General features: G+C 40.4%; 2 protein-coding genes across 2 annotated transcripts; one reads left to right on the forward strand and one right to left on the reverse strand.

Moving 5' to 3' along the window:
• Positions 1-7,587: 7,587 nt before the first annotated feature.
• Positions 7,588-9,657, reverse strand: LOC100971558 (olfactory receptor 2G6). Its single transcript, XM_003815310.5, is given in 1 exon segment — positions 7,588-9,657. A coding segment is annotated over 1 exon segment (951 nt). The 5' UTR covers positions 8,539-9,657.
• A 3,653-nt stretch (positions 9,658-13,310) lies between these two features.
• On the forward strand, positions 13,311-15,033 carry LOC100970998 (small ubiquitin like modifier 3). The gene has a single exon (XM_003815308.6). It carries the CDS (start codon positions 13,394-13,396, stop codon positions 13,703-13,705), a length of 312 nt encoding a protein of 103 aa, XP_003815356.1. The 5' UTR covers positions 13,311-13,393; the 3' UTR covers positions 13,706-15,033.
• Positions 15,034-15,248: the final 215 nt, after the last annotated feature.

A 15,248-nucleotide genomic window follows, 5' to 3' on the forward strand; every position in this document is an offset into this window, starting at 1 on the left:
ACCTGGTACCGGTTGTTCCTTTCCATGTTTAGTGCTTCCTTCAGGAGCTCTTTTAGGTCAGGCCTGGTGGTGACAAAATCTCTCAGCATTTGCTTGTCTGTAAAGTATTTTATTTCTCCTTCACTTATGAAGCTTAGTTTGGCTGGATATGAAATTCTGGGTTGAAAATTCTTTTCTTTAAGAATGTTGAATATTGGCCCCCACTCTCTTCTGGTTTGTAGGGTTTCTGCCGAGAGATCTGCTGTTAGTCTGATGGGCTTCCCTTTGAGGGTAACTGGACCTTTCTCTCTGGCTGCCCTTAACATTTTTTCCTTCATTTCAACTTTGGTGAATCTGACAATTAGGTGTCTTGGAGTTGCTCTTCTCGAGGAGTATCTTTGTGGCATTCTCTATATTTCCTAAATCTGAATGTTGGCCTGCCTTGCTAGATTGGGGAAGTTCTCCTGGATAATAACCTGCAGAGTGTTTTCCAACTTGGTTCCATTCTCCCCATCACTTTCAGGTACACCAATCAGACGTAGATTTGGTCTTTTCACATAGTCCCATATTTCTTGGAGGCTTTTCTCATTTCTTTTTATTCTTTTTTCTCTAAACTTCCCTTCTTCCTTCATTTCATTCATTTCATCTTCCATCACTGATACCCTTTCTTCCAGTTGATCGCATCGGCTCCTGAGGCTTCTGCATTCTTCACGTAGTTCTCGAGCCTTGGTTTTCAGCTCCATCAGCTCCTTTAAGCACTTCTCTGTATTGCTTATTCTAGTTGTACATTCTTCTAAATTTTTTTCAAAGTTTTCAACTTCTTTGCCTTTGGTTTGAATGTCCTCCTGTAGCTCAGAGTAATTTGATCGTCTGACGCCTTCTCTCAGCTCGTCAAGGTCATTCTCCATCCAGCTTTGTTCCGTTGCTGGTGAGGAACTGCGTTCCTTTGGAGGAGGAGAGGCGCTCTGCTTTTTAGAGTTTCCAGTTTTTCTGTTGTTTTTTCCCCATCTTTGTGGTTTTATCTACTTTTGGTCTTTGATGATGGTGATGTACAGATGGGTTTTTGGTGTGGATGTCCTTTCTGTTTGTTAGTTTTCCTTCTAACAGACAGGACCCTCAGCTGCAGGTCTGTTGGAGTACCCTGCCGTGTGAGGTGTCAGTGTGCCCCTGCTGGGGGGTGCCTCCCAGTTAGGCTGCTCAGGGGTCAGGGGTCAGGCACCCACTTGAGGAGGCAGTCTGCCCCTTCTCAGATCTCCAGCTGTGTACTGGGAGAACCACTGCTCTCTTCAAAGCTGTCAGACAGGGACATTTAAGTCTGCAGAGGTTACTGCTGTCTTTTTGTTTGTCTGTGCCCTGCCCTCAGAGGTGGAGCCTACAGAGGCAGGCAGGCCTCCTTGAGCTGTGGTGGGCTCCACCCAGTTTGAGCTTTGTGGCTGCTTTGTTTACCTGAGCAAGCCTGGGCAATGGCGGGCACCCCTCCCCCAGCCTCGCTGCCGCCTTGCAGTTTGATCTCAGACTGCTGTGCTAGCAATCAGTGAGACTCCGTGGGCGTAAGACCCTCCGAGCCAGGTGCAGGATATAATCTCGTGGTATGCCGTTTTTTAAGCCCGTCGGAAAAGTGCGGTATTTGGGTGGGAGTGACCCGATTTTCCAGGTACCGTCCATCACTCCTTTCTTTGACTAGGAAAGGGAACTCCCTGACCCCTTGTGCTTCCCCAGTGAGGCAATGCCTCACCCTGCTTTGGCTCGTGCATGGTGCTCGCACCCACTGACCTGTGCCCACTGTCTGGCACTCCCTAGTGAGATGAACCCGGTACCTCAGATGGAAATGCAGAAATCACCCGTCTTCTGCGTCGCTCACACTGGGAGCTGTAGACCAGAGCTGTTCCTATTCGGCCATCTTTGCCACATTTTCTTAATCCACTTTATCATTGCTGGACATTTGGGTTGGTTCCAGGGCTTTGCTATTGTGAATAGTGCTGCAATAAACATACATGTGCATGTGTCTTTATAGCAGCATGATTTATAATCCTTTGGGTATATACCCAGTAATGGGATGGCTGGGTCAAATGGTATTTCTAGTTCTAGATCCCTGAGGAATCACCACACTGTTTTCCACAATGGTTGAACCAGTTTACAGTCCCACCAACAGTGTAAAAATGTTCCTATTTCTCCACTTCCTCTCCAGCACCTGTTTGCTCAATGAAATAAAAGAGGATACAAACAAATGGAAGAACATTCCATGCTCATGGATAGGAGGAAGAAATATCGTGAAAATGGCCATACTGCCCAAGGTAATTTATAGATTCAATGCCATCCCCATCAAGCTACCAATGACTTTCTTCACAGAATTGGAAAAAACTACTTTAAAGTTCATATGGAACCAAAAAAGAGCCTGCATTGCCAAGTCATTCCTAAGCCAAAAGAACAAAGCTGGAGGCATCACGCTACCTGACTTCAAACTATACTACAAGGCTACAGTAACCAAAACAGCATGGCACTGGTACCAAAACAGAGAGATAGATCAATGGAACAGAACAGAGCCCTCAGAAATAATACCACACATCTTCAACTATGTGATCTTTGACAAACCTGACAAAACAAGAAAGGGGGAAAGGATTCCCTATTTAACAAATGGTGCTGGGAAAACTGGCTAGCCATATGTAGAAAGCTGAAACTGGAGACCTTCCTTACATCTTATACAAAAATTAATTCAAGATGGATTAAAGACTTAAATGTTAGACCTAAAACCATAAAAACCCTAGAAGAAAACCTAGGCAATACCATTCAGGACATAGGCATGGATAAGGACTTCATGTCTAAAACAACAAAGCAATGGCAACAAAAGCCAAAATTGACAAATGGGATCTAATTAAACTAAAGAGCTTCTGCACAGCAAAAGAAACTACCATCAGAGTGTACAGGCAACCTACAGAATGGGAGAAAATTTTTGCAATCTACTCATCTGACAAAGGGATAATATCCAGAATCTACAAAGAACTCAAACAAATTTACAAGAAAAAAAACCCCATCAAAAAGTGGGCAAAGGATATGAACAGACACTTCTCAAAAGAAGGTATTTATGCAGCCAACAGACACATGAAAAAATGCTCATCACTGGCCATCAGAGAAATGCAAATCAAAACCACAATGAGATATCATCTCACACCAGTTAGAATGGTGATCATTAAATAGTTTCTATTGAGATCAGGTTAAGGTGAACAGAGAGCTCTGGGCATATTTCAAATGTTTATTTTCTCCTCTCTCTCCCAAAGCAAAAGGGAATTTCTCTCTACTTTCCACAGTGAGAAGCTGTTGAGAATCCTGAAGGTAAGAATCATGAGTATAGGGAGGATTTCCTAAGACTGGGGCTCAACATTGTTTTTATTTGTCAAGTTAGTTCACACGAGCTTCCAGCAATTGATAAATTCAACTTTAAGTGTCCCTATGGTACCAGCCCCTGCTGCTGATTACTGTTCCAGGACATTTACTGAAGAAACTCTCCTTTCCCCAGTGTATGTTCTTGGCACCTTTTGTCAAAAATCCGTTGGCTGTAAATACATGAATCTATTTCTAGGTTCTCCATTCTGTTCTATTGGCCCATGTGTCTGTTTTTATGCCAATACCAGGTTGTTTTGGTAACTATAACTTTGTAGTATATTTTGAAGTCTAGTAATGTGATGGCTCCAGCTTTTTTCCTCTTTTTGCTCAGGATAGCTTTGGCCATTCTGTGTTGCTTTTATTATAAGACCCTTGTTTATTTTTCTTGGTACGTTTATTTTCCCTGTCTGATCATTCATACTCAAATGAGACCAAAGTGATAACATATACATTTTTTTCTTTTTTTTTTTTTGAGATGGAGTCTTGCTCTGTTGCCCAGGCTGGAGTACAGTGGCGCGATCTTGGCTCACTGCAACCTCTGCCTCCTAGGTTCAAGCAATTCTCCTGCCTCAGCCTCCTGAGTAACTGGGATTATAGGCACGCACCACCATGCCTGGCTAATTTTTTGTATTTTTTTTAGGAGACATGGGGTTTCACCATGCTGGCCAGGCTGATCTTGAACTCCTGACCTCATGATCCACCCGACTCAGCCTCCCAAAGTGCTATGATTACAGGTGTGAGCCACTGTGCCCTGCCTAAGGTTAATATTTTTATGTGTGAATTTGATCTTGTCATCGTGATGCTAGCTGGTTATTTTGCACATTAGGTAATGCAGTTTCTTCATAGTATCATTGGTCTTTATATTTTGGTGTTTTTTTGTAGTAGCTGGTACCTGTCTTTTTACTGACCATTTGGGTTAGGGTTTAAACAGTAAGTGCCTCCCATTTTTCTTCTCTGAGCTCTGGTCCTATATGGTTTTTGTTTTTCATGAATTCGTTAATATTTATGTTATGTAAAATCATTTTATTTTTTCTTAAAAATATATCTTTTAAAAAAAATTCATGGTGTTTGGAGTGGTGGAACCATACACTTATTACAGCATTCTCATTGTATAGTTTTTAAATAATTGCAATACTGAATGGTCATTTAACTAAGTGATAGTTTTTTTCTTGGCGCATCCTTTGAAAACGTGTTCTGCAGATCAAGCTAGCAATGTGTGCAAATTGACTGATGTGTTCCTGTTTTAGATTTACTAATTGTATTTATAAAATACATTATAAGTACATAATTATAAACATATTCACAAACAAAAGTATGCTCAATGTAGGTATTTAAAAAAGAGAAACTACTCATGTTATTCAATTATAGGGAAGATTTTTAATAAATGGTGGATATGTTTATAGATTAATCAGAAAAATGCTCACATTATAAATAAAAATAGTATGAAATTATACATGTATGATGATTATAAAAGCAGTATAAACATATCCATACAATAGGAAAGCTCTAAATTCAAGAAAGTAGTAACAGCATTTTATTTTCAAATGTGTTCCCGTTTTCATCTGCAGTTAAGTAGTTTTTTTAGGTTGCTTTGCATATGTTATATCATCTATTATTTTCTGGTTTCCTTTTGGGTGCAAATAACTATTATCTGCTTATTGCTGAAATTAGCATCTTTAGCTATATTATTCTATATTTTTATTCTGAATTATGTTTGAATTTATTGTATACAGTAACAATTTGATTTTATTTTCGGTGGGATTTTTATTCCATATTACCTTAAATGGATGTGAGTTTGTCTTTGAAAATGGTTGCTTCATATGTAGTTTTTTCTACATATTGTGTTCATATCATTGCTTTACACCTGGTTGTCTTTTCACTTGGAGCTATTTCTTTCCTTTAAATGCCACATCTTTTGCCCTGGGGCCATATTCTATGTAAATTGATTGAGACTCTGACACAGGTACATTCTTCCCTATGCTGTGTTGCTCGGGTTCTCAGGAATAATGCATTTGTACATGTGAGGCTTCCTGTAGAACTTCTTCTCTACTTGCATATTGTAAATAAAAGCATGTGCTCCTCAGCATGTTCTGCTCAGTTCCCAACTCTCCTTTCCATTACTGAAGGAGGAAAATCACATAAGAATATCCTAGAAGACAATATTTCCCTCTTGTTTTTGTTAAATTGGATATTCATTATTTTGTTTGCTAAAAGTATATTGAAGAGGTGCCAGCTGGACATGGTATTTGTGAAGAGGCAGCCTGAGTCATTAGTGAATTCTCCTGATGCTGTTTTGTTCTTGTGTGTGCAGCCATTTTGCCTTTAGTCCAGGCTTTGGTAGGAGAGGCAGGTCCAAACGTTATCCTTAACATTTGTAGACAGGCTACAATATTCTCACACCAGGATGAATTATTATAAATCTGAATGTTGGAAGGCTGAGGCAGAGGGATCACTTTAACCCAGGAGGTCGAGGCTGCAGTGAGCCATGATTGAGCCACTGCACTCCAGCCTGGGCAACAGAGCAAGACCCTGGCCAAAAAAGAAAAGTCTAAATCACTTGAAAATTCCACTTCCACCCCAGATTCTGCCTGCATTTTACTCTTCATTTGCATTGATGTTTTCATGCTTTTTTCATGTGTATCATAATGAGAATATGAAGTAAAATTATAACCACAGATTAAATCACTTTTTTCTATAATTGCACAGTTTTCTTAAAATACTTGAGGTTGACGAATTGATGAAGTTCAATCGTTTTGGGAAAAGAAAGCGAGAAAGAGGCTGAGACAGACAAAGATACACAGAGAGGTAGAGACAGAGAATTAAATCAGAAAGTGAAAGTTTGGTCAAATATAAGAATACATTTATTAAAATGCTTCTAAATATTTTTTTTGCTGTTTTGGAAACCAAACAAACATATAACTATGATCATTAACATGAGACAGTGTGTGGGATTCATATTTCAAATTTTTGAAGTATAAAATTACATAAGTAACTTTGTTTTCCAGAGTTTAAGGCCAAAAACAATAACTTATTTTATGAATTTTGTATAAATATGTTAAAACACATTTTAGTATATGGCAATTTTACTCAACTTTTAAACACTTCAATAAAAAAGGGAATTAACCATATATGAATCAATCTCCTTAATGCAAGTTTGCTTATTTGATTCCTTTAATAAAATATTAGTCATTATTTGCATCCCACAATTCTGTGGAACCAAAGCATCACAACTGTTAATATTTGTGTTTCTCGTGTTGTAAATAAGCCAATAGAGTGGGATGGTTCCATTCTCTGGTTAAAAGTGACATATTCTGGGAAAATGGTCATGTATTTTTTCAGTCTGTTATATACATTGCTTTGCCTAGTTAGAGATATATGTATACATATATCTCAAATGTGAAATGTAGAAATGGTAGTGTGGATCAAGTGCTATGGAAACATATGAAACAATTCTGCACAAGGATGAGAAGGATGGTGTTTCAGGACAGCTAGTGAGTGCAGGTGACATTTCAGCTGAGTTGTGAAGCATTAGTAGAAGTCTATCAGATGGGCTGGCACATTAGAAGGAAATAATGGATACATGAACCTTGATGGCAGGTGGACGAAGGACAAACATTTTTTTCCAGATATAACATAGGGTCTTGGATTGACAGGAGGAATGTCTGGGAGGATGAACCCTCATGCTGCCTTGGTGTGGTTCTCTTCTTTAGAATTCCAGGTGTTTCCCAGTCCCTGTGGTCTTGGGATTGACAAGAGGAATGTCTGGGGAGGATGAACCCTCACTCTGCCTTGAAGTGTTTCCCTCCTTTAGAATTCCAGGTGTTTCCTAGTCCCTGTGGTCTTGGGATTGACAAGAGGAATGTCTGGGGAGGATGAACCCTCACACTGCCTTGAGGTGTTTCCCTTCTTTAGAATTCCAGGTGTTTCCTAGTCCCTGTGGTCTTGGGATTGACAAGAGGAATGTCTGGGGAGGATGAACCCTCACTCTGCCTTGAGGTGTTTCCCTTCTTTAGAATTCCAGGTGTTTCCTAGTCCCTGTGGTCTTGGGATTGACAAGAGGAATGTCTGGGGAGGATGAACCCTCACACTGCCTTGAGGTGTTTCCCTTTAGAATTCCAGGTGTTTCCTAGTCCCTGTGGTCTTGGGATTGACAAGAGGAATGTCTGGGGAGGATGAACCCTCACGCTGCCTTGAGGTGTTTCCCTTGTTTAGAATTCCAGGTGTTTCCTAGTCCTTGTGGCTTTGTCCAGCAGCACTTCCCAGTATCAGGGTCCTCAAGGCCCCTTTCACATCTTTGTTTCTCAGAGTGTAGATAATGGGGTTTAAAAGTGGGGTGACTATGGTATAGAAAAGAGAAACAAACTTTCCCTGGTTTTTGGATCTACTATTGGCCGGTTGAAGGTACATGAATATGATGGTCCCATAGAAAATGATGACCACAACCAGGTGAGACGAACAGGTCCCAAAGGCCTTTTGGCGGCCCGCAGCTGATTTTATCCTTAACACAGCTTGGGTGATAAAGCCATAGGAGACTAAGATGAGTAACACCGGGACAATTAGAAAGACTACACTGGCCACAAAGAGTTCTGCCTCGTTGAAAGTCGTATCCACACAGGCCAGTTTGATGAGCACTGGCACCTCACAGAAAATATGATCCAGTGTGCGATGACCACAGAGGGGCAGCTGCACAGTGAGGGAGCACTGAGTTAGGGAGGTGAGGAGGCCACTGAGCCATGCTCCACCGGCCAGAGACGCACAGAACCTGGGGTGCATAATGGCTGTGTAGTGCAGTGGCCGGCAGACAGCAGCATAGCGGTCATAAGCCATGACGGCCAAGAGAATACACTCAGACGAGCCCAACCCCATGGCCACGTAGAGCTGGGCTACACAGCCACCGTAGCTCATGGTTTTGTCTTTCTTATTCATGGTAACCAGCAACTGTGGGGCAACACTGGTGGTAAAGCAGATGTCCACACACGAGAGGTTGCTGAGGAAGAAGTACATTGGAGTGTGGAGTCTGGAGTCCAGACGACATACTAGTATGATGGCAGTGTTCCCCAGAAGGCTCAAGACGTAGAAGTACAAAATGATGGCAAAAAGAAACCTCTCTAGCTGAGGCTGATCTCAAAATCCCAGGAGAAGAAATCCCTTTTCAGAGCTGTTGTTGGTTTCCTCCATTTTTCCTGCAGCTTCAGGACTCTTCAGCTTCAAATACTAAGTGATTAATATTTGGGGATAGAAAGTAATGAGGTCAAGAATGGTAATCCACAGTCGTTTACAGTATAATTATCTTCCTTATATATCACCTAAAACATGTTGTGAAGACCTATAGAACTTTCCTCAACGTAAATCCATGGGCGGGAAATGCCACTTCCTTCTATTTTTATTGAATAAAGTTTTACTCAAACAACAAAAGTATTGTATTAACATTTGTTTTATTTGATATTTGTATTTATTCACGCTTTGCTTATTCTTGTACTTTGCCCATTTTTACACCGATATATTTATATGTTCAAATGATGTATTTATGCAGGTAAAGCAACTGACCCAATGTCCTTTTGATGCAAATATTTTGTTATATGTATACAAATATATATATTTTTTGAGATGGAGTCTCGTTCTGTCGCCTGGACTAGAGTGCAGTGCCGTGATCTCTGTTCCCTTCAACCTCTGCTTCCCGGGTTCAAGTAATTCTCTTGCCTCAGCCTCAAGAGTAGCTGAGACTACAGGCATGTGCCACCACTCCCAGCTAATTGTTGTATTTTCTTTTTTTTTTTTTTTTTAGATGGAATTTCACTCTGTCTCCCAGGGTGGAGTGCAGTGGCACAATCTCTGCTCACTGCAAACTCCACCTCCCGCGTTTAAGCAATTGTCCTGCCTTAGCCTCCCAAGTAGCTGGGATTACAGGCACAGGCCCCATGCCCAGCTAATTTTTGTGTGTATATATATATATTTTATATATATATATATATATATATATTTTTTAGTAGAGATGGGGTTTCACCATGTTGGCCAGGCTGGTCTGGAACTCCTGACCTCAGGTGACCTACCTACCTCGGCCTCCCAAAGTGCTGGGATTACAGGTGTGAGCCACTGTGCCCGGCCTAATTTTTGTAATTTTAGTACAAATGGTGTTTCACCATGTTGGCTAGGGTGCTCTTGAACAACTGACCTCAAGTGATCCACCTGACTCAGCCTCCCAAAGTGCTGGGGTTACAGGCATGAGTCACTGTGCCCGACCTCTATACAAATCTTGACTAATATTCACAAGCTACTATCAAAGTGATATTGTCAAATGCCAAGTCAAAATAAAAGGGAGAATTTGTAAAATGAAATGTGTGTACATGTTACTCTATAAGAGTTGTCTAAGTAGAATTATATCGAAAGCCAAAGCAAACTTTTTTTTAAATTATACTTTAAGTTCTAGGGTACATGTGCAGAACGTGCACATTACATAGGTATACACATGCCATGGTGGTTTCCTGCAGCCATCAAATTGTCATCTACGTTAGGTATTTCTCCTAATGCTATCCCTCCTTCCTAGCCCCCCAACCCACCAACAGGCCCTGGTGTGTGATGTTCCCCTCCCTGTGTCCATGTGTTCTTATTGTTCAACTCCCATTTATGAATGAGAACATGCGATGTTTGCTTTTCTGTTCTTGTGTTAGTTTGCTGAAAATGATGGTTTCCACCTTCATCCATGTCCCTGCAAAGGACATGAATGCATCCTTTTCTATGGCTGCATAGTATTCTATGGTGTATATGTGCCACACTTTCTTTATCCAGTCTATTATTGATGGGCATTTAGGTTGATTCCAAGTCTTTGCTGTTGTGAATAGTGCCACAATAAACATATGTGTCCATGTGACTTTATAGAATGATTTATAATCCTTTGGATATATATGCCACACTGCCCAAAGTAAGTTATAGATTCAATGCTATCCCCGTCAAGCTAGCTTGACCTTCACAGAATTAGGAAAAACTACTTTAAATTTCATATGGAACCAAAAAAAGGCCATATAGCCAAGACAATCCTAAGCAAAAAGGACAAAGCTGGAGGCATCACACTACCTGACTTCAAACTATACTACAAGGCTACAGTAACCAAAACAGCATGGTACCTGTACCAAAACAGATATATAGACCAATGGAACAGAACAGAGGCCTCAGAAATAACACCACACATCTACAACCATCTGATCTTTGACAACACTGACAAAAACAAGCAATGGGAAAAAAAATTCCCTGTTTAATAAATTGTGCTGGGAAAACTGGCTAGCCATATGCAGAAAACTGAAACTGGACCTCTTCCTTACATCTTATAAAAAATTAACTCAAGATAGATTAAAGACTTAAATGTTAGACCTAAAACAATAAAAACCCTAGAAGAAAACCTAGGCAATACCATTCAGGACATAGACGTGGGTAAAGACTTCATGACTAAAACACCAAAAGCAATGGCAACAAAAGCCAAAATTGACAAATGGGATCTAATTAAAGAGCTTCTGTGCAGCAAAGGAAACTATCATCATAGTGAACAGGCAAGCTATAGAATGGGAGAAAAATTTTGCAATCTGTCTGTCTGACAAAGGTCTAATATCCAGAATCTACAAAGAACTTAAATTTACAAGAAAAAAACAACCCCCTTAAAAATTGGGTGAAGGATATGAACAGACACTTCTCAAAAGAAGACATCCATGCAGCTAACAAACATGAAGAAAAGCACATCATCACTGGTCATCATCAGAGAAATGCAAATGAAAACCACAATGAGATACCGTCTCACACCAGTTAGAACGGCGATCATTAAAAAGTCAGGAAACAACAGATGCTGGAGAGGATGTGGAGATACAGGAACGCTTTTGCAAAATTAGTGTTTAAAAGTAAGTGAAAAAGAAGACTAAGGAAAATCACACATAGCTGCGTGTGGAGCACAAAGTGCTTCCCTACCTTCTGATCACAAAAGAAGATGCCAAATCAGGTGTTTTAGTTGTAAGTTTAGTAGCAGAGGAGAAAGAGAAACTGAACAAATATTAAGCTAATAGGTAACTTACACTCTAATTATGACTTTTGGTAACTTTCCAACACATGTTTGTGTGTGTGTGTTTGTGTACATGATGTAATTAGCAGGCAATTAGGAGATTGCCTTATTTCTGTAACTACATATAGATTTCTCTGAGGTCAGAAGTTGTGGAATTTAAGACTTTCTTTTCCTTAAGAGAATGAAACTATACAAAAACCCTCTGATCAGGAATTGTGTAAAACCATCATTATTTGAGCTAGAATTATTTCAGGGAAAGACAAAAAATAAATTTCATTCTCAAAGCACTTTGTTCATTCCCTATGTTACTATTGTTGCTAATAAGGTTAAGAATAGACAACAGTTACAATGCACAGGCTAAATAATGGATGCACCAGCTAACTAATCATGTACTGAGAAAATAGTATGATTTTAACTAATTTCCTATCAACTGTATGCAGTTACACGCATATGCATGTGTGTGTGTTTGCTGGTGTCTCTCCTCGCCTCTTCCACTACCTCTTTATCTTAGCACACACCGTTTTCTGCCTGGACCTCTGTGAGAGACTTCTAACCAATAACCCCTTGCAACCTTTGCCTTCCTCAAACCATTATTCACAGGCAAACAAAACAAAACTCATCAAATATAAAAAGTAAGCTTCTGATGCTGGTATATATCTTTAGCTATACTATTGATCTTAATCTTTCTACTTTTATTCTTAAAATGTATACTAAGCTTTCAAGACAATGAATAATAAAAGAATGTACAAGTGACTGTTCCAATGAAATCAGGCAAAGAAAACCCACCAACTACAGATTACATGTAAGGCAGAAAGAGACACATCAGAATTGGTGCAGAAAACCAAGATCTGAACCAGGAGACCCTGCCGGGAAGAAAAACGGGATTCAAAGTTACTGGTGGTGGCAGTGCTCAAAAATATCAGGAAACATCTTTTCCTAGATGAGGAATGTCGTCGCATCAGCATGAACTTCTGTGCACAATTATGACAGACAAGGAGGCAGGAAGCAATCAAAAGAGCAAATGGAAAGACAGACCACATGGGGAGGAGGTGCTGGAGCTAACAGGGCAGCCTAATCTACACTGATCACCATGCCAGGCCCGCCCATGGTGAGGGGGTAGGATACAGAAGAGGACAGGGAGAAGACGGCAGGAATGAGTCTGACAAGGCCTGAGAAACCTGCGAAGACTCCCCAGTGCCTATAAATTCATGGAATTCACCCAGTAATAACTGAAAAAGCAAATTAAATCTTAAAAATAAGATATGGAAATTCGGTTTCCTTCCAAGAATATTCACAAAAAAATAAGTAGCTAACTTCTTAGCAGAATAAATATATCCACCCAAAAATTATTGACATGTAGCAGAATTCATGATATAGTACCATACTTAATTTACAAAGAAAAAAATCACTGATAAGCAATTTTAGCAATGAGAGACCATCATGAGGCAGAGATACTAGAAAGCAGAGACTTGATAATTGACATAATTTGTCAGATAACACAAATATGTGAAATGGAAATTAGCTTGACCCAGGAAAGAATTTGAAGAAAATGATGAAAAATAAGCCAAATGGTTGCTTCATAGTTTGTGTAGCAATAAAATAATACTTAAAGTTGATAAGTAGTGAAGCATGAAGCATAAAGATATAGTAATAAACCAAAAAATATTGACTAAATTTGGATGCTAAAGGAAAAAAAGAAGAGAAAGCTATCGTATTCTTACGTATGCTGGGGAATCAATAGACATTGTGTAAATGGAAAGATGACAGTGTTTAGTCTTCATAAAAATATTTCTATACTTTATAAAAGTATTGGCATAAAGGTAATAGAAAAAATATAAAAATTTTATTAAATGGAAAAAATAATAGACCACTTAATAAAAGACCTTTATTTTAAAAAAAGAGGGAATAGGGGAGAGCGGCGGGGCCGAGAGCGTGACTCGCCCGCTCCGCGCTGCTTCCCCCGCGCCGCCTGCCCGCGCCGCTCGCGCAGCCATGTCCGAGGAGAAGCCCAAGGAGGGTGTGAAGACAGAGAATGATCACATCAACCTGAAGGTGGCCGGGCAGGACGGCTCCGTGGTGCAGTTCAAGATCAAGAGGCACACGCCGCTGAGCAAGCTGATGAAGGCCTACTGCGAGAGGCAGGGCTTGTCAATGAGGCAGATCAGATTCAGGTTCGACGGGCAGCCAATCAATGAAACTGACACTCCAGCACAGCTGGAGATGGAGGACGAGGACACCATCGACGTGTTCCAGCAGCAGACGGGAGGTGTGCCGGAGAGCAGCCTGGCAGGGCACAGTTTCTAGAGGGCCCGTCCCCAGCCCGGGCCGTCCATCCTCGCATTGCTGTTGAATGGTGAGCACGTGACCATGCCGACCACAAAGGCGTCTGCGGAAACTCGAGGACATTCACCACGATGATTTTCCTCTCTTTGATGTACTTCAAGTGCAACTCAAAACTATATCTGCAGGGATGAATCTGTAACTTAAATTGGGCCAATCAGAATTGTTATCTTTGTTCAGGTAAAATGAGTTGCAAGATATTTAGGGTACTTTTGTGTGCTCATTTGTGTTTTTCCCCCCCTCCTACAACATTTTTTTAACCCCAAAATTATAGCCTGAATGTTCGCTTTTAGTCTGGCCAGGGATCTGACTCCTGAGTTGGTTGCCTCTCCCCTGCTCACTCCAGTCACATAGAGAATTGGTGTTTCCCGCAGTGGGGATGTAGCTGTTGGACAGGTATTGGGGGCAAGGTTGGTAGGGAGGACAGACTGTCACTTGCTGTTACAGGCACAGGTGATTAAAATGCTAAATATTGCAAATTTAAGCTTTGTCAGTATATGGAAAAGTTGAAGGGAAAATACTGGAATGCTTCTTCAAAGATTAAAAAATAACCGAGTCTTTTGGTAATTTGACCCCACATGCTCTCTGGCCCTCAAGCATGTAACCTCGGGGTCTGAGGCCCAGGACCCACCCCCCTGCCACCCCTCCCACCCCACTCCCTGCTCAGTACCTGGCGTTGGTACACAGGCAAGGATTGGCACAACCAAAATTGGCCTTTTTCTCCCTCTTAATATTGAAGAAATTCCCACATTTCTCATTTGGTAATGGTGTTGTGGCCTCAGATTTCTTCTAGTATTTGCTTCTGGTGAATGATTATGGTCTATACATAAAAAAGTAAGACTAAGTATTGTTGAATTTGCAGTTACATTGTCGTGTATAAGAGCTACTTCCAAGTGTGGTTACAAATGAACCCATGGAATGATGACTTCATGTTCTTCTCGTGGGTTTGTGCCGTGCTGCTTTCCAAATATGTATTGAATTTATGCATTAGTCTGGTGATTTCAGTTCTGTGAAATATTTTGGGATCTATACCAATTAAACATTTTCATAGTTCTGCCTATTGTCCTTCCCTGAGGCTCCATTGCTGCTTGGTGGCCATTCTCCGCCTTTTTATAGTCACCTGAACGATGACCCATCGTCTCTTGCTTGCTTGAAATCTTGCTGAAATGTTCTCATTTCCTGTTTGCTGTATGGGCTCGGGTGGGATGTTTGTTGGCTCTGTTGTGTTTATTCACCAATTTGTACATTATTTGTTGTCCTTTACTACTGTAAACAGTAAATATAGTTTGGTATTCTGTCAAAAATAAAAAATAAAAAAATAAAAATAAAAAAAGAGGGAATATAACATAAAACAAAATGTGAGAAAATGCAATTAAACTTAATGGACATATCAATAAACATCAATGGGATTAACACACTTAACTAAAGGAAAAAGAAGACGGTTCCCTCTGCCTTGAGTCTTTTTCCCCAGATATGCTAGAACCCATTTTTTCAGTTCTTTTAGGTC

The sequence above is a fragment of the Pan paniscus genome, chromosome 1 (assembly GCF_029289425.2).
Source record: "Pan paniscus chromosome 1, NHGRI_mPanPan1-v2.0_pri, whole genome shotgun sequence".
NCBI classification, from domain to species: domain Eukaryota; kingdom Metazoa; phylum Chordata; class Mammalia; order Primates; family Hominidae; genus Pan; species Pan paniscus.

Coding starts and splice junctions, on each gene's coding strand:
- LOC100970998 (XM_003815308.6), top strand. CDS start 13,394: ATGTCCGAGGAGAAGCCCAAGGAGGGTGTGAAGACAGAGAATGATCAC.